The sequence below is a fragment of the Medicago truncatula genome, chromosome 8 (genome assembly GCF_003473485.1).
Source record: "Medicago truncatula cultivar Jemalong A17 chromosome 8, MtrunA17r5.0-ANR, whole genome shotgun sequence".
Classification (NCBI taxonomy): domain Eukaryota; kingdom Viridiplantae; phylum Streptophyta; class Magnoliopsida; order Fabales; family Fabaceae; genus Medicago; species Medicago truncatula.
The window spans coordinates 36097991-36122130 of NC_053049.1; the positions used below are offsets into that span (position 1 = coordinate 36097991).

Below are 24140 nucleotides of genomic sequence, written 5' to 3' on the forward strand. Positions count from 1 at the left end.
GGTCAAATTGGAACGTTTTTCCTTACTTTACCAAACCTTATTTCCTTTTTCTTTTCTATGAATCAAAATATCATAATCTCATTCTCACCTAATACTATTACTCTAAAGAGGGCAAATATATTTCAAGTTGCCTTAGATGATTTTTTTTTCCTTCCTTCTTTAAACCCTTGAAAAGCCGATAATCATCTACTTAGCCCATATGTTATTGCTTGCCAACCAGTTTCTTTCACTTGCGTAAATTATGGAGTATTTTAAAAATGGAATTCTCATTTTCTGGCCTATTGACTTACTGCACTTAATAATTTATTATTATTATTATTACATTAATTAGCTTTAGATTACACTGAATGGGTGAGGCACAATCTTACTTAAGTTTGTTAACTAATTAATGATAATTGGCTTCCCTAGAGCATGAAATTCATGAGCAGTAAATAAATATTAATCATGTGATTAGCAATGTACTACTAGTACATTATTAGTACATGTGGCTGTCATTGACAGAGAATAAATCACATTAGGACCGTTTGAAAATGAAATATATATGGGGGGAGCCTGAAAGAGCAAGATCTCAAAGTAGTGGTGGTTAGATGTAGCCAAATGGATTGAAAGTTTGCTACTCTTTATAGAGGGTTTTTATACAAATAGTTATAAGTAGCATTAGGTATATTAAAGAAAGTTGCTTGAAGTTGCAATCAATCACTAAATCAATTCTGTTTAGATTTTTCTTAAGTTTTCAAACTTTTGAAGTTTTCAGCTCTGGTCCCCTTTAGTCCTTATTTTTGAAACGTACCACTCTTAGAATAAAAAGTTTTTTTTAGGAAATGAAATATATTCCACAAGGAAAAGTTACCTTCATTTATGTTGGCATATCTACCCTCATTACTCTTCCCTTAGAATTTATGGCTGCCTTTAATGAAAAGACAGCTATTGTAAGGTACATTATTCCAATCACAAGTTCAAAGTGAATGGAGGGTGTTTTTCAAGTTTTCAAATTGAGACAGTTGAAAATAATATGTACAAAATAATCAAACCGTTTGGGGAAGGATAGTCCAAGAAGAAGGGCTCAAGCGTGGGAGAGAAAACTTGAAAGAAAAGGTCAAAAATAGACCCACTTACTCCATATAGTCTATAGTAATAGTATGGTTCTAGATGCCTTCGAATGGAGTACTATAATAGCTGGAAGATAGACCAATTATTTGAGAATGTAGATTAATAGGCAATAGGTATGTTTTTGTTGTTGCTAATCACGTGTTTGGTGGCTCACTATCATTCCATTTACACGAAAGTTTTCATACTTTCAATAATATAGGAGTACTAGTAGTAGCTTGTTAGCCTTGCTATTGGGCATTCTTATTTCTTAAATGAAAATGAAAAGGAAAAATTAAAGAAATAAAGACAAATCGTCAAGACTTAGTGTGTGTTTGGTTCGGCGGTGGAGGGAATTGATTTTGATAGAATTGAGTTTGAAAGAATTGATTTTATTTAAAACTGAGTTGGATAAGAATTGATTTATGTTTGGATACACTTTACTAAAAGTGATTCTTATGAGTTAATGTTGTTTGGATAGTTTGAATCAAAATCGATTTTGAATGTAAAATTATCAAAATGGGTAATATCTATTTAAAATTAGACTTCATGTTTCTTTAGTAAACTTCATTTTTATTTTATATAATGGTTCAAGTTTACAAAAATGGGTATTAATATGTATTTAAAATCAGACTTCATTTTTCTTTAATAAACTTTATTTTTATTTTGTATAATGGTTCAAATTTATTTTGCATTATTAAGTTTATTATTTGTAAATTAGTAAAACTTTTAAAACAAAATGTATGTTGTATTTTTGTCAATAAATTAAAAGATGAATATCGTATAAAAAACTTTTTTGCTAGGTAGTTTAATATTTTTTGGTTCCGTAGATAGTTTAATTTGATTTAAATATATTATATTAAATTTTTATTGAAAATTATTATTCCAAACACAATTTTTTTTAAAATAACAGTCAAAATAAAACTTAATGGGCTTTTAAGCCCAATTCCAGCTTCTTCCCTAACCTGGAGAAAGAGAGATTACTGAAGCTAGGTTGCATTGCTACAACGGAAGGCTAAACAAGGTGAGTAAACAAAAATTGAGGAATGAAAAATCATCACTGTGGCTGTTAATTAGAAACTTGTTTACAAGTTTGTAGGAAAATGATAAAGATGTCATGGGTAATTTCGGAATATAGATCTGTCATAAAAAGCAAATCTCCAAAACGCAATTTCAATTGCCGCAGAAGCTACAAGTTCCAGCTTTGAGTAAACGTGAGTTTGAGGCCTAAACCACGTTCAAGTGAATCACTTCTGTAGTTTGCCAAACACCAGAAAAAAATGTGAAACCGCGTTTGAATTTATAAACGCACGTTTGAAGCCACAAAACGTGGAACCAAACGAGTGCTAAAACTACTCAAAAGTCATAACTAAACTCATTCAATCATATGAGGGTGAACTCTTATTTTTGATATAACGTAATTTTGGTGTGGATCAATTTAGTCTTTTTTAAAAAAAAATTATAGAGAGATTAATTTGTCCCTAGTATAAAAATGGCAAAGATTACTTTGAACTTGTTGAGAAATGTTGAGGATGTGAGAGAAACAGTGGGTCAAATGCTCCAAGACTATAAGAGAGGGAGACACAACATCTAAATTCAAAATTTTAAGACATGGATTAATGAGTCAAATGCTCCAAGACTATAAGAGAGGGAGACACAACATCTAAATTCAAAATTTTAAGACATGGATTAATGAGTCGGCAATTTCTATGGTACATTCAATAAAATTGAGTGTATCGGTACACCCATATGTTAAATGAATAGTTTAATGAGTTATTTTTTTTAGAAAAAATATATTTTCTATTGGTTACAATTATAATAATTATATTTTATTTCTCAAAAGTGTCGGCAAATCAAAATTTAATTTTTTTTTAATTTTTAATACCCATAATAGTGAATATTGATTATTTTTTAGATAAAATGTTAAAAAATTAGTATGATTCTTATACAGGATGCAATGATGTTTTTTCTTATAAAATAATATTTTTTAAAATATAAAAGTTGATAAATATCTCTTTATTACATAAAAATGATCGATAACTTATTGATTTATGAAATAGGTGTACTGGTACACTTTAATTTAAGGGTGTACCATAGAAACTCCCTAATGAGTCACCTATCTTATAAATCCAATATTTTACTCGTTCATAGGTGATTTAAGACATAATTAACTACTCACACTTCAAACCCGACAATCTCTCTGCAAGTGTGAGTTTCCACCTTCTATACAAGATTCGTGTGAGTTTCCACCTTCTATACAAAATCTAACATAGGATCCATCCTCTCTCTCCTACCAAGGTGGATAAAGGCTTTGATACCACTTGTTGGATAGCTCGAGAGCACGAGGGGCAACAAAGGGTCTAATGCTTCAGGACCACGAGAGAAGGAGACACCACATATTCACCCAAAATCTTAAGACATTAGGCAGCGTCTGTCGTTTCTCTACTGAAAAAATTAAAACTTCTATCATACAGAAAATGTGGATAGACAGGACGATATTGTCGGTCTTTTCTCTACTATATAATAATAGTTTTTATTAAGTTTAATTTCTCAAAATTAAGTGTTTGGTTTTTAAGGATATTTTTTACCAAAGAAAAATGTCGGTCCAAATTGATTTATCCCTTTTTGTTATAAATATTTTACGGATTAAGTGCATGGTTTTTTAAGGATATTTTTTACCAAAGAAAAAAGGCAGTCCAAATTGATTTATCCCTTTTGTTATAAATATTTTACGGAGCATGGATTAAAAAAGTTATAGCACAAAACCATGATAAAAATAAAATAGTAACAACACATTTAAATTAAAAAAAAAAAAATCTCTTTGCTTTTTGTTTTTCATATTCTTTCTTTTGAATTGTATTAAAAAAAACTTAAGGCTTCAAGTTGAAGCGTAATAGTAACACTCAAAACAAGAATAGTGGAGTTTGTTCTTTATTCTCTAACTATTGAACCATAAAAAAACATTACAGTACGAGGGAATCCAAATCTCTCTCTCTCTATCTTACAACCCCATCAAAATTAATTATTTATCACATACCACATTTTCGTCAGCTTCAAGAACTTGAGCATTTCAATGTTTCACTGTCTGCGTAAAACAACATTTAGAAAAAGTAAGTTTCATCTTTATAAGCAGCAACTTTAGCATTTGTTGGTCGAGGCTCTCTTTGCTATAGCTCATACATTATAGATACTAGCGGTTGAAGTACACTCCGTACACATTTATATGTTTTTTTTTATGAGTGGTGATATATGTACACCCCCATGTGGCAATACACCTCTTACACCTACACAAAATTTTGACATGTGGCAAAGAAAAGGGAGAGGAGATGAAAGAGAAAGTATAGTTGTGAGATGAAATTACTAAAATGTCCCTAATGCATAGGGTGTACAATGAGGTGTATGATTAAAGGGTGTTCGTGTAACATTTTTCTTTTTTTATTGCGTTAACATGTGTAAGTTGTAAAGAATTTTTTTTATAAAATTTAGACTTAGACTGAAAATATAAAAGACTAAAAGCCTTTAGGAAAGACGATAGCTCATATCCGCCAACAAGGCAAATTACGTAAAATCAGAATAAACTCCAAACTTCTATCTAAATTCTAGTCATATGTAACTCATACTAGAGAAAATATTGGTCACTTGATTTACTTTACATAAGACACGAGTTAAGGAACATGGCTCCAATTGACCCAAGATATCAATGATCTCATTAATCAACTGATGTCTTGCACTACAATCATCTAAAGTAAAGCTCATAGTCACCTTTAAATTTAGACTCATGGATAAAAAACCCCAAGAGAAAACCAACTTCATACCCTTAGTCAAAGTAAAATAAACCGCCATGGATGAAGAGAGAAAAAGCTCCAAATTGGAGAAAGATTAAAAGTGTTTTATTACATTGTGATAGTTCATTACAAGTAGTTATATACACATTGGTTCCAGCTCATAGTAACTACTCTAACTAACTAGATGTAAATGTAATTACAAGTGAAATTAATCGTAAATGCAAATGCATCTAATTAGTTAACTTGCACGCCAAGCTAGGTTCTTTTCCTTTATTTTCTTCGTATGTTGATACTTAGTTCAATTATTTTATGCTCTCTCATACTGTCAGTGACATGTATATCTCGATACAAATATAATGTACCGATGTTTGTAGTTACATGTGACAATGTTGGAATGTTTATAGTTATATTTCAATGTTATTATGGGCAAATATCTTTATAATATTTATATTAGTTATTTATAATTTGAGAGTCTTAATCGATTAATGATCAATTTGTTTCTTTTTGCTAAACCAAGAGCATAATGACATCGAGGAGGATAGACGATATCCCAACTATGTTGACACCCTTTATAACCTCTTATTCTATAACAGGTGCTCACAAATATTATTGAAAAACGTGTGAAAACATAAACAAAAAGGGGAAGGGGTAAATAACTCCATCAAGAAGAACCTAACCCCCGAATGTTCCAAGAAAGGTATTTCATGAGAACTTGTTGGAAGAGGATCCATAGAACGGGTACTGCATGTCCCAACTGCTGTAGCTAATTTTACCTACGTCTTCTTTGTTACATACATGGCAAAAGATACCTCCCCGAGATCGCTTAAGAGTTAGTGGAACTCTCTAAAGTATTATGTTGTTGTTGCGACACTTCTTGCTTAGTATTGTTATCGCTTTTCTCTTGATCCCATGCACTGTGTTGCTAGTAACTAAATGCTCATCCTCCTTACCAAGTAATTTCTAGATGGGGAAGGCATGTTCATCTTGCGTAGCCTTTGGATGTTTCTCATGTGCAAAATGCACCTCCTCAAGGTGGTCATCATGAGTTCAAGAGTTGATGTTATCTTCCTCATGTATCTTATCATTATCAACATTGAAATTTAGCATAAATAATAATCGTATTCAAAGGGAGCTTAATAGGTTACATGTTCAAGAAGTTATAGATAATGTCGTCTACATGACCTAACCTAGGAAATTAGCTACACATGCTATCTAAATATAAACAACTAAATATGTAAAAAAAAATATGAATTTCAATCACCGTGTAATGATTCCTCACCTACATGATGGTTTCAGTCATTAGTAACCTTCCTAAATCATGGTTTTTTCTGCTTATCGAGTCTTTGCAACGACATACCTCCCCCTCCCTTTCTAGACATGGCAACAAAGCCCATACCCGTGGGTACGCACCCGAACCAAATCTAAATTGACGGGTTTTTCCCGCTTTGACTGAATTTGGATTTTACCTGATCTCAAAACATGGGTATGGGACGAGTAATGGGGATATAAGTACCCACCCCAAACCCATACCCATACCCATACCCATACCCAAACCCGTTGATGAGTTATTTATTATCTATTTTAATATGTTATTTAGTTTAGTTTTAATTAGATTTAAGTTTATTTTATATTAGTATTATTTCCTTTTTGAGATAGTTTACTACAAATTGCATTTTATTATATTTCAGGAACGAATATTGGATGGATTGAATCTTGGAGCAAAAGAAAGGGACTTGGAGCTGATTTAGTACGAAAATACAAAGATTCGGAGACAAAAATATGTCTCCCCCAAAGTCAGAAGCTTGGCACGGCCCGTGCTAACATTGGCACGGCCGTGCCACCCTCTAGAGTCACTTTTGCTGCTTTTGCTTAGATTTTAAGCTACTCTATTTTAGCCCGCAGTTTCTTGTGGAACATTCTAGTAATGTAATTGCTTAGATTTTAAGTCGAATGTATGCTATAAATAGAGTAGCTAGCCATCACAAATATTCATCTTTTCTTGGAATTCAATATGTGACAATTGTCTTTCTAATAAAAGTTCTTTTTACTTTCTTGTTATTTACTTTTATGATTTCTCTCTTCTTCTCCATGTCTACGATGAACATCAGTGAGTAGACTTCTCTTGTCTTGGGATTGTTGGATAAGTCTAAATGACATAATCCTAATCAAACCAAGCTCTTAAACCTTAATCTTATATAACCCTAATTTCTAATCTAAATTCACCGCTTTAACATGAATTAACCATTATCAAACTGTGGAAACGAAAGTGGAGGGTTTGATAATTGTTAATTCATCATCTCAAATATCAATTCATAAAACGAAAGTGGAGTTTTGATATTCGAACAAGTGAATTTAGACAAAGATTGTAAAGGCAGCGAAATAGTCTTTACAATCTTTGAGACATATAGTTTCGAACTTCAAGGATTCTAAATTGTGATCAAGTCAGCGAAATAGGCTTGGTTGCAACTTAGGACCAAAATCTAATAGTAATCAAGTCAGAGAAATAGGCTTGGTTGCTAGAGGAACAAAAGAGAAACTGTCTTTAGAAGTTAGGTCTAACATAAGGTTATAAGTTTAATAGTTTGGTTTGTGAAGGACTTGTCAGTTAGATGAACCAATAATCCCAAGGATTTTATCTTTTCTTTTCTTTTATTTCCTTTCAATTAAAAATCCAAACTTTTAACCTTTGAAACTTTCATCTGATCATTATTAAAAGTTAATTGAATTCATAACTCCCTGTCGAAACGATACTCTTTTTACTACACCGGTAGAACCGTGCACTTGCGGTTTTATCCCATCACCCGTCCCGAGAGTAAAAAATCAATTTATTAACTATTGGGGATGGGGATGGGGTGGGGATACCTGAACCCGTCGGGGACAGGGATGCAATTCGATTTCTTATCCCCGTTGGGTATGGGTAGGGTAACATGTAAGTATTTGGGAGTAGGGTATGGGGACGAGGAAGGTAAAACCCGTCCCCATCCCGCCCCATTGCCATGCCTACTCCCTTCCCCACATTCGTGGCCACCCCTTTCTTCTCCACACCTCCCCTTACCAAAATTTTCACTCCTCCACCAATTCTATTCCAAGTCTTAATAACGCCATCAATACCATTCTTCCCATCCACATTCGCCATCCCCATAATACTTACTCCCCCACCATCCATTATAATCCCCTCTCTCACACTTTTTTCTCGCTCAAGAACATGCATATACTCACCTTTTCCCCCTCACCTCAGAAGAATTTGCAAATCGAGCAACCTTTGCAAAGATCCGATAAGTACCAAACTAACATCATTCAATGCCTTTGTTAATTTTTCAACATTTTTAACATTACTATAATATACAAAGCCACAAACTTTCCCCTGTGCATTATAATTCTTAGCCAAACACAAGTCTTCCAACATCCACGTAATTTGAAACCTTGACATAAATAGAAATAGGGAATAAGTTCAGGTACATTAGTGAAACTTGCTTGTTGTGCAATCACGGAAATTCTTGATCAGACAAAACCTGTGATCGTGCTAACCTTCTTGGAGAACCGTCACGCATAAAAACTAACACATAGCTTAAAATTAATATCATGTTTCACAAACTGATCCAGCACAACACGTAAGTGCCCTTTATAGTGAGCAAACGGTGTACCTAATCTTCCATAATACTCACGCGAGAACCTCCTTGAATGAAACCGCGACCATGACCTATGCCTTGATGTAGACGAAGCTTCCCTAACCCTATAAAATGTTCGTGCCACTGCACTCCTAAACCTCCTTTTCGCCCCGAACCCTAATGTCGGTCCTGTCCATGGCACCCTGCTTGGACCCCAACCCCCCAAGTTCCTCACATCCGACGATAAGGAGCACCGACGCGGTGACCCGTGGAGCCTAGGGTTACTTCCTTTATAATAATATTTCATTGAATATATTTCGGTTATAATTTTTTGAAAAACAAAAAAAAGTATTTGATGTGGCATTTGTTCAAATGCATTATATTAATTGAATGGTCAAGAGAATGAAATTAATAATGAATGAATTTGTATTTTGTATTATTTGAAAATTATAAAAGAGATAACCATGCATTTTCTTTGCCCATATATTGAAGTCAGATAGTCAAACATAATTATTTATTTTAATTTATATGTTTAGTTATTTTATTTGTGTTGACTTGTTTGAAATAATATATCATAAATAAACGAAATACATTGACTTTTCCCCTAATTTTGGAGTTTAAGTATAAAAAATAAAATATGATATATCTCTCCATGTTTTTAATTATGACATTGACTGTTGATTTTCAATGAATGAGTAAGAATTTTATAGTAGTTAGTTGAATTCAAAAATAATATTTTCATCCAACCTAGATTTATAACTTGATTTTTGGCTCCAGAATACAATCTATTAGTATATTTTTTTTTAAAGACAATCTATTAGTATATCTATACCTACTAAAATATAAAATATATTTATAGTACTAAAAAAATTAATTACAAATAAAAATCATATATAAGAAAATAAATTTGTATTAAATTGTGTTTTCACATTTGAGACCACCACTATAAATACTAGATCACATTGTTGGTTACTCACAAAAAAATATCCTCAAGAAACACGTAGAAAATTAATACCCACATGGAACCAATTCTCATTAAGATCGCTGCTGGGAGTGATGTTGTGGAAACACTCATCAACTTGGCTCGGCGTCGTGAAGCTGGAATCGTTATTTTGAGTGGTTCCGGTATTGTCACTGATGTTACACTTCACAAACTCGAGTCTGATTCCCTTGATGTCATCGAAGGATTGTCCAATATGACATCACTATCTGGATACTTCATTGTTGAGGGTGGTTTCGTACCTCCCCTGACCATGAACATTGTCTCGCCATTATCCTCTTTCTCCATTTGCCTCTTCGACAATCGTGGACAAGTGTTTGGAGGGAAAATTGGTGGAAAGGTTATGGCTGCTGGTGCTGTTTTGGTTACAGCCGCTTTTATTCTGAACCCAACATTTCATAGGTTTGGTGTAGTCAATGGAAGGGTACAAGAAATGGAAAATGATGACCCAGAAGATGTTGGTGGTGTTGTCGTCAATGATGATGATGGTCATGCACCATAACGAGTGTACTTGCATTGAATAAAGAGAAATGATATTTATACAACTAATTTGGTATAATCTTTGTACAACTTTCTCTTTCATACGTTTTTATTCTCTCTCTCTTCATTTTCCTCTCTCTATTGGTTTTGACCAATGAGAAGAGAGAACAATAAAGTTATCTCAAAGATTGTATTAAAATGGTTGTCAAAATATCACCACTCTTAAATAAAATGGGTTCTACATGTTCTCTTTGTTGTTTTTGAAAGTCTTTTCAAAACTTGAATAAAATGAGTTTAATTTCTGCTTTTTATAAGTAGCTTAATTTTCCATGTTACATTTTATTTAAGAGATTAGTAGTTTAAAATATGTGTCACATAGTACATCTCATATTGTTAATTTCCTTCATTTTACTTTTCTTGTATGATCTCTTATTCTGTTTAACAAATATAAGATAAATTTTTATGTTTTTCAATAACATCAATAATATAACATTATTGTAGGCAAAAAAATTTAAGATTAAATTTAAAATGATGAAAAATCCAACCAAAAATCTCATACTCCCTTTATATATAGATATAAAATATAAGAGTTCACCTTTGAATTATTTATTAAATATCCACATTAGATTGACTCACTTAAATATAGATTCTATCCAAAACAATTAAATATTGGATTTTGTTAACGAGTATCTCCGGTGCACTATTTAAGCATTCTAAAAGGAGAAATTATTCAAAAAAAAAAAAAAGTCAAATGTTTCAATTTCCAATGCAATAATTACAAAATAGGCTAAAATATGGTTTTAGTCCCTGCAAATATGCTTCGTTTTGGTTTTAGTCCCCGGTAAAAAAAAATTTTGTTTTTGGTCCCTGCAAAATTTTTTGTTTTTGAAAATAGTCCCTGACCCCACTTTTGTGATGATTTGCATACGTGGCACATTATAACCGAACCAATTTTGTAGTTTTTGGTCCCTGCAAAATATTTTGTTTTTAAAAAAGGTCCCTGTAAAATTTTTTGTTTTTGAAAATAGTCCCTTCAGGGACTATTTTCAAAAACAAAAAATTTTGCAGGGACCAAAAACAAATTTTTTTTTTTACCAGGGACTAAAACCATATTTTAGCCTACAAAATATTTCAAAAAAAGTTACTTCATTGTCTTATTAACGAGTGCGCCCGAGACACTCTTTAAGCATTCTAAAAGGAGAAATTATTTCATAAAAAAGTCAAATGTTTCAATTTCCAATGCAATAATTACAAAATATTTCAAAAAAAGTTACTTCTTTAAGGTCTTAAAGAGTGTCCCGAAAGCACTCGTTAACATTTCCCTTAAATATTTTATAGTATCAATCTGACTCTATTTTTGGTTACATCAATCCGATTCTTCTAAAGGGAGGGTTCATATCCCAATTTTGTAACGAGACAATTGTCCGACCATTCAACTTTCAAGTGGTGTGAGTAAGGATGATGCATGCTTTTTTTTTTTTAGGCCGAATAGAAATTAAAATGAAAAGAAAGTACAAGATTGGGGGCAAAGTACCTAACACAAAAGTGGTACAAAAATAAATCAAAGAGAAGCAACCCTACAAAATCACTCCCACGGTCAATCCACCAAATCCATGGATGGGCGCGAAACTAAATTGAAAAAAAAAAAATAGAGTGATTGTTCACAGCATCTAGATAGGCGTATAAATCGTGTACTATCACATAAATGACCCAAGTTCCCACACTTCCCTTCAAAACATCATCAATAAACACTCTTTCAGACTAAACCAACATCTACTCGTAGTCGAAATCGAGGGATAACAAATGACAGTGCTACATCGCAGTCCACCAACGATGCATAAGGCAACCACAATAGATACAATCCTTAAGGTATGACAACCCACAATTACCGTCAACATGGACCATTTACGCACCTAACCCTTTTGATCAACATCAGGCGAATCAAGTCTTGTTCCAATCATGAGATGCATCCAACAAACCAACACACGGATGAACAAGACCAACGAACCTAGATCTTAAATCCAGATCGTGGGATGGTGCATGCATTTAAATAATAATAATAATAATAATAATTCACTGTTTCTCAATCTTCCGTTGACCAACTTGAATATTTTAATTTTTATTTTGACCGGACATTTTGAATATCTTGTTGTTATGATTTTTATGACAAATAAAATAATTTTAATTTTATGCAGCTGATTATTCATATTACTATTTATTTTTTTGAAAGAATTATTATTATTATTATTATTATTATTATTTGTTCAAATGTAAATTGTATTAGTTGAATGAAGGGAATAAGTAAAGAATGATGTCCACAAGTTCTAACTCAACTAGTAAAATCTCAAAATTGTTAGGCCGAACGTCATGACCAGGGTTCATACCCATCCGTTTTCTTTGCGCATACTTAAAAGTCAAACATAATTTTTTTGACAAAGTCAAACATAATTATTTATTTTTAATTGCGTGTTTTAATTTTTTTAGAAGAATGCTAACATGTCCCTAAATTGGGGTGTTCAAAATCAAACCAACTCAATAAAAAATCGCAAACTGAATAAACCCAAACCAAGAATTATAAAAAAAATATACATTTGATTTGAATGTATTTGCGCCAATTTTTCATTCAACGGTACAATTCAATTTGCGATTTTTGTTTTATCAACCAAACAAAACCGCATACTCAAAAAAAACACTAACTTAAGTGAATTGATATCTGTCATCCCAAACTCACTCAATAATACTCACTTAGGGTATTAAGCTGGGTCCAATGACCAAGCCAACATATAAGTTAATTGAGTCTATTTTTTTTATCATTTTATTTTTAATTTTTTGAATGGTTTTATAATTAGTGCTTTTACCTGTACCCCAAATTTATTCGTTTTTTTTTTTCTTCTTTCAGCAAATCCTCTACCCCATTAAAGTTAAAACTTAAAATAAACAAATAAGGGAATAGTTATTCCTCTATCCCAATTGCGCATTTTCGTTAACGAATGAATTAAAAGTAAATCGTTAAAATCGATTAGTAATATACGCGAAGTTTGAAAAATGACTATGTAATAAAAAAAATCATAAATTCTACCCTTTGTAATTTGTGGTTCTTGTTATTTTTTACATTCTATTTTTTTCCTATAGATATAAAGTCGATAAAAGTGATCTAGAGGTTTAATTTTTCACAGGCATTTTAAGACGTTAAAACAAGACTTTTCACATAAAATTCTAACATATCAACAAGGGGTAAATTAGGCATGAATTTTTAAAGCGTCAAAAACTTAAAAAAAAAAAAAAATGGAATTTTGAGTTTGTTTTGCATACACCTCTATAAAATTACACAAGAAGATATGAAAAGTTTTGTAGCATTCCGACTATGTCTCGATTTATTTTGATTTTTCAACCAAAACATACAAAATTGCAATTTTACTCCAAATAAACATATACTCATGGGTCGTTTCCTAATTTTTCTAGCATGTTTATAAAATCATAAGAATATCTGCAACTAAATTTTGGAGTTTTTAAACAATGGAAGAATTAATTATGAATTTTTATTTCCCATAATTATAAATTTCTTAAACAATTCATATTAACCGTCCATCATTTAAAAACTCCAAAATGTCGCGGTGAATATTCCTATAATGTTGTAACCATGCCTACAAAATTAGGGAACAAAATTTGATGTGTGAGTATATGCTTACTTGGAGAAAAATTGCAATTTTGCACGTTTTGGTTGAAAAATCAAAATAAATTGAGGCATAGCCGAAAAACAACAAACTTTTACATATCCTCTCAATGAATTTTTTATAGAGGTGTGTGCAAAAAACAACTCAAATTTCGAATTCTAAACCGAGATTTACGTTATTTTGGCGCTTTAACAATACATAATTGATCCGTCTTTTATCTGAAAATCCTAACTTTATGCAGAAAGTCATATTTTACCGTCCTAAACATGTCGGAAAAAAATCATAAAAAATTCAACCCTTGGATCACTATTCTGGACTTTATGCCTATAGAGAAAAAATATGAGATAAAAAATAGAAAAAATCTCAAATCATAGTGGAGAATTTGTGTTTTTTTATTTCAAAATCATTTTTCAGACTTCGCTTATATTAGAGGGTTAATTTGAACAATTAACTCATGAATTAATCATCCACCTCAATTTATTGAGCGTTTCTATTAACAAATTAATTTAAGTAAATAAGTATAAAATAAAGAAAATAATTGCTAATCATTTTTTTAATTAAAATAATTGCTAATCATTGAAAACTAGTTAATTGTTGCTGCTAATATAATCAAAATTGTTGGCATATTTTTTAAATGATGTGACGTCTCTTATAAAACCAAACCAACCAAAACTACATTGTGTTTATTCGGTTTTTTTAAAAGGTCAAGCAAACCGCATGTTTTTTTTTTATCTTACGGTTCAGATGACTTTTAACTTTAAAATTAAACTAATCGGTACCCTAAACACCCTACCTAATAACACATGCTAAGGAACTTAATATCTTAAAAGTCGTGCATTTAATGTGAGTGTTGTGCTTCTTTCCATTCTATTATTTTGCAGACATATGAATTTGACAACTTCATGTTTCATCTAAATATAAAGTAGTTTTTACAAGAGAAATGATATTTGAACATCTCTTTTGCAACAACTATTTTGACAACCCTATATATGTAGGGGTATTCTTGTAAAAGTAAAAGGAAAAAAAGCTCCAAAACACTATGTCAATGTGTCATAGGGATATGTATTTCTAGGTTGTTGAAAAAGTTGTCCCAAAGTAGATGTCAATATATCATTACTCATTTTACAACTATCAGACCTCATTGGATGAAATTACTAACAATGAACACACCAATATTTATTGGCATAAGGAGGTTCCTTTTAAAGTTAATCTTTTCGCCTAACATATGTTACAAAACCGCAACCCAACAATAGATAACTTAATAAAGAGAAGGGTACTTCAGCCTAATACTCAACTTTGTTTAGGTGGTTGCGGCCTAAAGGTGGATATAGATCACCATTTTTTTTGTCTTGCTAATGCCAATTGGTTGCGGCCTACAATAAAATCTTGTTTGATATTTACAATTGGCTAAATTTGGTTTCGGTTTAGTCGGCTAATGCCAATGATCATTTACTACAATTTGGTACCTTGGGCCGCTTCTCAATAAATATATGTTCTGTTCTTAAATTGATTTGGTTATCTTGTGTTTGGATCATTTAACGTGAAATGAATGCTAGAGTTTTTCCACAGAAAGGGGGATTCTCTCCAACATATCCTTGAGAAGATTAAGTTGCAATCCTTCTTGTGGCTGAAGGCAAGTAATTTTAGTATTACCCTTACCTATCACATGTGGTGCCTTAACCCTATTTTGTGTTTGGGAGTTACATTTTAGTTAAGGTTAATAAGTATTTACCCCCTGTAATATATGTCATTTCTGATTTTCCCCATGTAAAATATTTTTTTTATTTACCCCCCTGTAAAATATTTCATGGTCTTACCAATTTTATTTTTTTTTAAGAAATTTTCATTTTTGTTTGACCTATTAGGGAGGTAGATCAAAACAAAAATATTTTACAGGGGGTAAATAAAATAAAAAAATATTGTACAGGGGAAAACCCAGAAATGATCTATATTACGAGGGGTAAAGACCTATTAAACATTTTAGTTATTATTTAGTTCCTTTTCTTGTTTCAACGAGCATGTTTTGTGCACACACTGACATGGCAAAAAACTATTGAAAAATAATAAAATAAAAGGAAAAAAATGATCAGATCTTGAACTGTTTATGTCTCTCTCTTCCGTCTCTTTCCTTCATAACGGTTTAACTCAAAGTTTCACCACCGTCATCACCCTTCTCGTCACAGCTACGACAACAACCACCATCTCTTTCCTTTTCCTTTGGCTTCTCCGCCCCAACCACTCTCGCTATCTATCTCATGTGTTTGATATGTCCACCGTCGCCATTCCGACGTCTCGTTCTCAGTTCCGACTGCAACTATAACGACGACTGATGGTGAGATTCCCGATCTCGTAGTCTTGGTCGACGATGACAGTGGCTGAAGGTGAGGTTGTCGCCCCCCCCCCCCGCTGCTGTCACTTAAAAAGAGAGGTGAGTGCCCTGCCGCCGTCGCCTATGAAAGAGTGGTGAGAGAAATACAAAAACGGTGGAGAGAGAAGGAAATATAAAAGATTGGTGTTGAGGACGACATAAAGGAGGAAGGAGCGGCAGACGGTATTGGTGGAGGAGAGAGGGACATTGAGGGGGAGGGGAAGAGAAAACGTACTGATTTTATTTTAACTGTTTTTTTAACACAGTTTATGTGTTTTGACAAAACTGCCCTCAATTAAGTGTTGAAATATCAAAATTACCATGTCAGCTAGAGGGTGTACAAGGTGGGTTGCCAGCTATGGATGTTCACCTATCAAGACTCATTTTTAAATTGGTGATGTAACATATCTTTTTTCTCTTAGCTCTCTTCTTGCACTTCTAGTGCGGAAGGACTACAAAGTTCAATTATATATTTCTTTTTAGCTTTTTTAAAAAAAAGTTTCAAAAGTAAAAAAATAATGTCTGATGTTCGAATCATGAACACCCTACTTATTCGTCTTATAAAGGTGAATAAACATGTTAGTTTTATATATGTTGGGCTATTTGGAATATAATCTCGAGAAATCGATACAAATTGATTTAATCGTCCATTTTTTAATTAGCTATAACAAAATAAATGCACCTAAAAAACAAAACTAAAAAAAATAAAATTGTGTTAAAAAAACTAGAACAAGATCAAATGAAATATCTTTTTGGGGGGCATTCCGAAAAGATATTTTAAAAAAATATGAAATATTTTTTTACGAACATTGTTATTGTTCTTCCAAGTTCCCATGGAATACTTGTTTTTTTTACTGAAGCAAAATTAACTATTACTCCCTCCGGTCCTATTTACAAGAGATAATTTACTTTTTAGATACATTAAATAATTTATGTATTTGGTTTAGGTTCTTGACTAGATACATATATTATTCAATGTATCTAAAAAATCAACTTTCTCTTGTAAATAAGACCGGATGGAGTATTATTAATCAACTAATGTTCAATACAAGAATGATAAGAATAAAAAATACGGTGACTAGCCCAAGAACAGACCACCCTAGCTAAAGTATGAACAACCATGTTCGCTTGTCTCCTAACAAACTTCGCCTTGAAGTTGGAATGTAAAGATAACTGATAAATAATACTAGAAACAATATCATTGAATTCTGAATCACCATGGCCCGGAGACGACAGAGCTTGCATTAGAGTAGATGAGTTGGACTTGAAGACAACCTGATTCCATCAGCAAAATAAAATGGAATACTTATTAGCTCCGCTATCATTTTCAATCAGATTCTCTTAAAAAATTGGTTAGTTGTTTTTTTTTTTTTTTAAGTAACATAGTGGCTATATAACATTTAAGGCAAATAAGCGAGAAATTTGGTGTTCGAACTCCGATTATAATGTATTATTCCTATCAATTGAGTTATGTTCACGAAGAAAATTTTTACTACTCTTTAAAAGAGAAATATACTTGAAAAATAATAATAAAGGACAACAAAGTCCATTCAATTTTTTTTTTAACAAACAGAATAATTAAAATCTTCATATCTCTAGAATGAAGAATACATTTTAGAATCTAAAATAGAGTTGAAGGGTGAGTTCTAAATCCAAAAACAACATGCATGCCTTCCATCCCAAGTAGACAAAGGTGTTTTGTAGGTTTGCCTTCTTAGTTGGAACAATGATTACGACTATGGAAAATACTAGGCCAACTTTTAGTGGTATGGACTTAAGGTCAATCACCCAAATTTAGCATAATGATTTTTTGTCCGTTTTCAATTATTGACACGATATGTAGATGTTTCATAACAAGCTTAAATTGCAGGATACTTCCAAGATACATTCAATGTTATATGTTTGGTAGCTTAAAGAGGACACTTTTGACAATGCACATATATTTTTAGAAGATTAAAAGGATTAATTGAACTTAGTAGTATACAAGAAACCTTACTTCACTAACCAAATTACAAACAAGATAATTATAGGCTCAAATGTTAGTTATTAATTTCAAGCTTATTTTTCAAATACTACTCAAGTGTATACTTCCTTTACAAGTCTAATGCAATTCACACACTAAAATAGCTATAGTTTGTAACTGCAAAAGAGAAGATAACACTATTAAAGGCCTTTGTGGTTTACAAGCACATCATGTTTTATCCACCCAAAATAATAAGCATATGTTTGGTATCACGGTGAATATGTCAGAAACACGGTGATTCTAATTCTGACATATTCACTATCATACCAAACATACGCTAAGTACATGTCACTGAACAACGTTTCCCAGCAAACTGTTTGTTGAAGGTGAGCTAGGTCTACTTGACCAAGTACCATGAACAGATACAGGGGAACTATCCTTCACCTCCTCTATTGATTGCAAAAAACTATTAGTCTTTTGTGGAACAACCAATATCTCATTCTGTGAGACTAGATTCTCATTTCTATTACTACGAGGCGATGAGCATGCGGATCCAACCGATGATCCCATGCATATAGTTTCCTCCATCGTTGCCCATCCGCTACGTCTGATATGATCTAGCTCCTCAGCAACCTCAATCATACTAGGCCTCACGTCGCTATGAAAAGCGAGGCATCTAAATGCAAGCTCAGCTACCTTTTGAACAGAATAGAGTGTCCAAGCATCCCTATTTAGATCAAGGAAAGGATCTATGATGTCGTCAATACGACCTTTTCTAATCTTTTCAACAGCAAGTGCTGCCAAATTAATCTCACTCTGAGGTCTACCAAAATCAACCACTTTCATTGCTGTTATTATCTCTACCAAAACAACTCCGAAACTATAGACATCACTTTTATCAGAAAGATGAAAGTTTTGGTGATATTGTGGATCAACATAACCCGGAGTCCCTTGAGGCGCGGTTGAGATATGTGATGTTTCTGTCATGCCAAGTCTGGAAAGTCCGAAATCTGCTACTTTCGAATGAAAGCTAAAGTCCAAAAGTATATTACTAGATTTTATGTCTCTATGATAAATTGGAGGATTTGAAGAATGGAGAAATGCTATAGCATTAGCAGTTTCAGAGGCAATGGTGAGTCTTATTGTCCAAGGAAGTACTCCACCTCTTTCTCTTTGTAAATGTTGCGATAGTGTTCCATTTGGCATATACTCATAAACAAGTATATGCTCTCCTTTTTCTATGCAACAACCTAAAAGGCGTACTAAATTCGGGTGACTAACCGAAGAAAGGAGCTTGATTTCATTCATAACTTGGTCAACACTGTTGGTGTCTCTATACCTGATTTTTTTTATAGCAACCAATTCATCACTGTGAAGGTTTCCGGCGTAAACCGTGCCATAAGCACCGGTTCCTAACCTGTGTTTTTCCGAGAAAAAATTTGTGGCTTTCTCTATTTCTTTGTAGGGATAGAGAGGAACAATGTAGTTGCCTGCAGCTTCTCTTAATAGACGCTTTACCGTCAATTGTTTTGTCAGCCATGACGAACGACGTTTGGCGAAGTAGCATAGTAGAGACAGTACAGCTGTTATGGAGGCTCCAACTGTGATCACTGCAAACAATCATGTAGCATTGATCAAAATTCTACATGACCAAAGAAAATCATAAAAGCTAATGAGTCCTAGGGTTGGAAAATATTGAGATTGTACCTCCAAGAAGTACACCAATTCTGAGTGCCTTTCCACATTTGCTAGACCCAAGTGTTGAAGGACTGCAACGTGAAACTGATGATAAGGCAAACACATAAAACATGGATTAGAAAAGTTCAAATATTTAGCACTATACTTAAGGAAAATCAAATAGTTAGTAGTACTGCAGTCACTAATTATCGGATTTGGATTCCACCAAGTAAACGTACGACACATTTATTTGATTTAGATGTCCAATCTCAAATCAACGATAAATATTATTTAAAGATGATTTGGTAAAGATCAACGTTTATGCTTCTTGATCTCAAATCAATGACCGAAATCAACTAAGATTTTACAATTTAATGTTACATGTCAATATAAGGTATTCAGGTTGATTTCCTAATCCTTCACATGGTGAATATATCTATCACTCACTAATCTCTCTCCTATGACCACTTATAATAAAAAATTCATTAGACCAGCCATGTGCTTTACCTAATATTGATCTATAAATAATCCAAATAGGCACCAAAACATGTTGACTTTGGAAGGATTGTTTCTTCAACAAGTTACTATTCAAATTTTAAAACAAGATTATACCAAACAATATTACAACCAAGAAAGGAACATTGACTATGTTTCTATATTCTCTGCAAAATAGAGAAGGTTATGTTGAAATAATCAATATACCATCATGCCCCTAATAACTCAAAAATCATCATTATGGACTTTGATAAAGCAAACACTGATATATAAAAGATTCTCCCACTTAAAATTCTCTAATCCTTAAATTCTGATACGCACTACTATAGTATTATTATCATTATTCTAATCAACCTGGTTGGCCAGAGAATAAAGCAACAAGCCACAAGTCAAACATCAATTGGTCATTGTTCTACTATTACTGATTAGTACCATCCATTATAGCCGCCATCATTGTCATTATCATTATCATTATCTTTACTTGTGGTCTAGTTTGGAGGCACTAACGTGATTGTGTGATTTTTTTTTCCACACATAAAAATAAAAATAATGAAAGTTATAAAATTTTAAGTGATTGTATAATTGAGTAAAGAAGCACAAAGTTGTAACTAAATAGTTTAATTGGAATATAGCTAATTTTTATTTTAGTTTCGAAAAAATAAAACAGATTGTTTGTCCTAAAAAAAAAATCATTTTCATTTTTTTTTGCCTCTAAAGACATAATTTTGACATATCTTCTTGAGTAACATGGACATCCATGGGTTGGACACAATAGATGGACATAACTTAGACACGTTTTAAATATAAATGTCATAACTTTACACTAATACAAACATAAAAAGATGATCACTCGATATCAAAAACGAAATCGAATTTTTTTAAGGATGGAAACATTATGTTTTATTTTCTAGGCTCTATTATTTTTAAGAGACGAAAAATAGTTTAACACTTAGGTTGTGACATTTTTTTTTTTTTGAGAGCAGGTTGTGACATTTATGAAAACTATTTTTCTCTGTCTTTTATTTATACATTTTTTCTTTATACGATACAATCGACATAAATAAATAAGGATGAAAAATAAATGAGGATGAAAGTGTAATTAAGCAAAAATAATATATTAAAAAAAAAAGCAAAAATAATATAGATATCTTAAAATAAAGGAGTGGACTAACCTCTCCGGCAACGAGAACCGTTGACAAATCCATCTCCGACGAAACCTTTGTGGCAGCGACACCGGAAACCTTGTTTTCCTTCGGCAAGATGAACCTCTGTACAGTTAGCATCTCGAGAACATCGTGGACAAGAACCTTCTAGCCACCATCCTAACTCAACAACCTGAAACTGAAGTGGAGCCTCGTTGACTTTACTGTTATCAAAAGCAATGGCAGAAAACAAAAAATTGCATTCAATTTTCTTCCAATCTTCAAGAGCAAGAACATCTTCACGCGGTCTTCGACGCTGCAACTGCGTGAAACAATTGATATTATCACTTCTTCTTGAACCATCACAACCTTCTATCTGTTTTCCAACGAAACTCGAAGCTGGAATAACACAACCACTGTAGTTTGAAGCACTACAATCTTGTACGAGGAACGTGTTGTTCCATGTTGGAGCATAGTTTTTGTCGAAAAGTTGGTTTATGAAACTTATGCTACGGTTACATTTTGCTGGTAAAGATATGAATATACTATCAGAATTCACTTCTTGAACTTTCAGTTCACCAATCTTGAGTTCTTTATTGATGCTGCAGTTTAGTTTGATTTTACAACCTTCGGAAAATCCAAATGGATACTTAACAGATTGTTTTCCACATCTTTGAACACAGTCAGTTTTGTTTTGTTCAGCAGTTGTTACTGTTATGAAGATTGTGATGAAGATGATGAAAATAGAAAGAAGCTTTGACTTGTGATGAAGATGATGATGGAACATTTCCTGGTACAAAAAAATATTGAAACTATAGGTTAAAACTAAAAAAAGAATAAGAGAGTTTTGTTATTGAGGAATAGGAAAAAGAAATTTAATGTATTTGTTGACTATGAAGAGTTGTTAGAGTTAGTGAGAAATTAAGGCTGTGATTGATGCAGTTGGGGAGCTATGTATTAAATCTTTCAATAAATGCTCAACAGAGTCAATATGTTAATTTGATAAAATTTCATGGCACGGTTATGTAAAATATGTTGCATACCTTTAATTGAAATTCCAGGCTCTGCCTGCAACAAGGTTGAAAATTAATGGTGTGTGGCAGTGGAAGGAGTAAATAGCAAGAGAACAAGAAGATGGATGAAATTGAGTAAGGTAAAAAGAAGAACTAATTATTAGTATCATGGAGTAGTAGTAGTAGTAGTAAGGAAGAAAAGTGAGTAAAACGTTTTTTGTTTGTTTACTTGAAAACAAAATAGTAAATAGTAAGAGTATAGTGAGGATTTGAGGGATTTTTCTGAGAAGTTACTTCTGTTGTTGTTGGGACTAGTTGTCCTTCAACTTGAACATAAAGTACACTTTCTTCTTTTACATTTTGTATCCGTTCACAACTTTAGTCTAAGTGATTGGACCAAAGTGGTGAATAGGTTCGTCCAATTATTTAGGAGAAGTTGAATTTGATTTTTAGATTAGAAATTTATGTACTTTTCAATTGAAATTTAGATTATTATGACTCATAATTTCCCACAAGAATTGGAGTGTTAACAAAAAAATATTGCACCACTATGTGAAAATTAGGGGTATGTAGGCTAAGTTGAGTCTTTGATCCACATAGGCCTATCGTCTAGGCATCTAGTTTACGGGTGTTTGCGGTACGATTTGATTCGGTTTTGATTGTATTAAATCTGACCTATTTCATAATTTAAGTATACTAGCATACATACATTTCTGATATAATTAAATGTATTATTGTAAAATAGAATTTAAATATGGTATCATGAAAGTCGTATTCTCAAAAAGCTCACCATTGGATTAAAAATATAACTTGATTTCTTTGGTCTATTACTCGTTAGTCTATTTAAAGATATGTTAGATTATTTGTTTGAAAACATAAAAATAGACTTTAAGTAGAATACCATGTCAGACCAAACTTTCGGAAAAAAAATTAGCTCAAACCAAAAGTTATCGTATAACATGTAACATGTTAGACTTGTGACTTAAATATTTTGAACAGACCATATCGATTTTGTTGGGAGTCTAGTGAAGCGTCAGGAGTAGCAAGAAACCATTGCTTCAAGACCACAAGAGAGGAAAATGTCAAATTTCCATCCAAAATCTTAAGGCATTAGGCATGGGTTACTCTCTTATACATCCGATATTTTTCCCATTCATATTTGATGCGAGACCTAACCACTCACACTCAAACCCAAAAATATCTCCCTCAAGTGTAAACCCCTCACATTATATACTTGACCCACTCCCGCTACCCAAACAACCAGAGCTTTGATATATAGTACTCGATGGGGAGTCCGACCCGAGGAGCATCTTGAGTAACAAAGGGCTAATTTTTCAGGACCACGCCACCCTTATGACAGTCAAATCACTCTACCCATCAAATCCATCACGACCCACCGCCCTTATGACAATCAAATCTTGCAACTAAATCGACGCTTTCTACAAACAAACCCTTTCACCAATACTAAAATTGCTTCAAGCTTAATCATCATAACAAAAAGATGAGAAGTCATACCATAACATCCTTATTCCCCCATACATGTCCACTTCCATTTACATATAAGGGAAATATTACACCATTCGATATCCTTTAACTCTAAACCCCTTTTAGGAAACCCCATTTTATCCTAAGTTACCCAAGAAATATTTTCATAGTTTATTCCTCCATGCCAAAGAACCCTCTTTTGAATCCTTTTTAGAGTAATTGTGTGTGCGTGTATATATATATATATATATATATATGGGAATATTAAAAATAAAAGGAGATATAATAGCAAAAATGAGACCCTAAATTTGCAATCAAAATGGTAGCTTTGTAAACACTATGTATTTTCAAGAATCTTACTAGT

At 32.6% G+C, this 24140-nt stretch overlaps 2 protein-coding genes across 2 annotated transcripts; one reads left to right on the forward strand and one right to left on the reverse strand.

The window, feature by feature from the left end:
- The first annotated feature begins 9498 nt into the window (after nucleotides 1-9498).
- LOC25501661 (AT-hook motif nuclear-localized protein 22) lies at nucleotides 9499-9981 on the forward strand. Its single transcript, XM_013590990.1, has one exon. It carries the CDS (start codon nucleotides 9499-9501, stop codon nucleotides 9979-9981), a length of 483 nt encoding a protein of 160 aa, XP_013446444.1.
- A 7999-nt stretch (nucleotides 9982-17980) lies between these two features.
- Nucleotides 17981-22618, reverse strand: LOC25501662 (wall-associated receptor kinase-like 14). Its single transcript, XM_013590991.3, has 4 exons — nucleotides 22322-22618; nucleotides 21309-22068; nucleotides 19672-19746; nucleotides 17981-19574 (listed from the first exon to the last, which is right to left on the reverse strand). The coding sequence occupies exons 2-4, from the start codon at nucleotides 22063-22065 to the stop codon at nucleotides 18313-18315; spliced, it is 2094 nt and encodes a 697-aa protein (XP_013446445.1). The 5' UTR covers nucleotides 22066-22068; nucleotides 22322-22618; the 3' UTR covers nucleotides 17981-18312.
- Between the last annotated feature and the right edge of the window lie 1522 nt (nucleotides 22619-24140).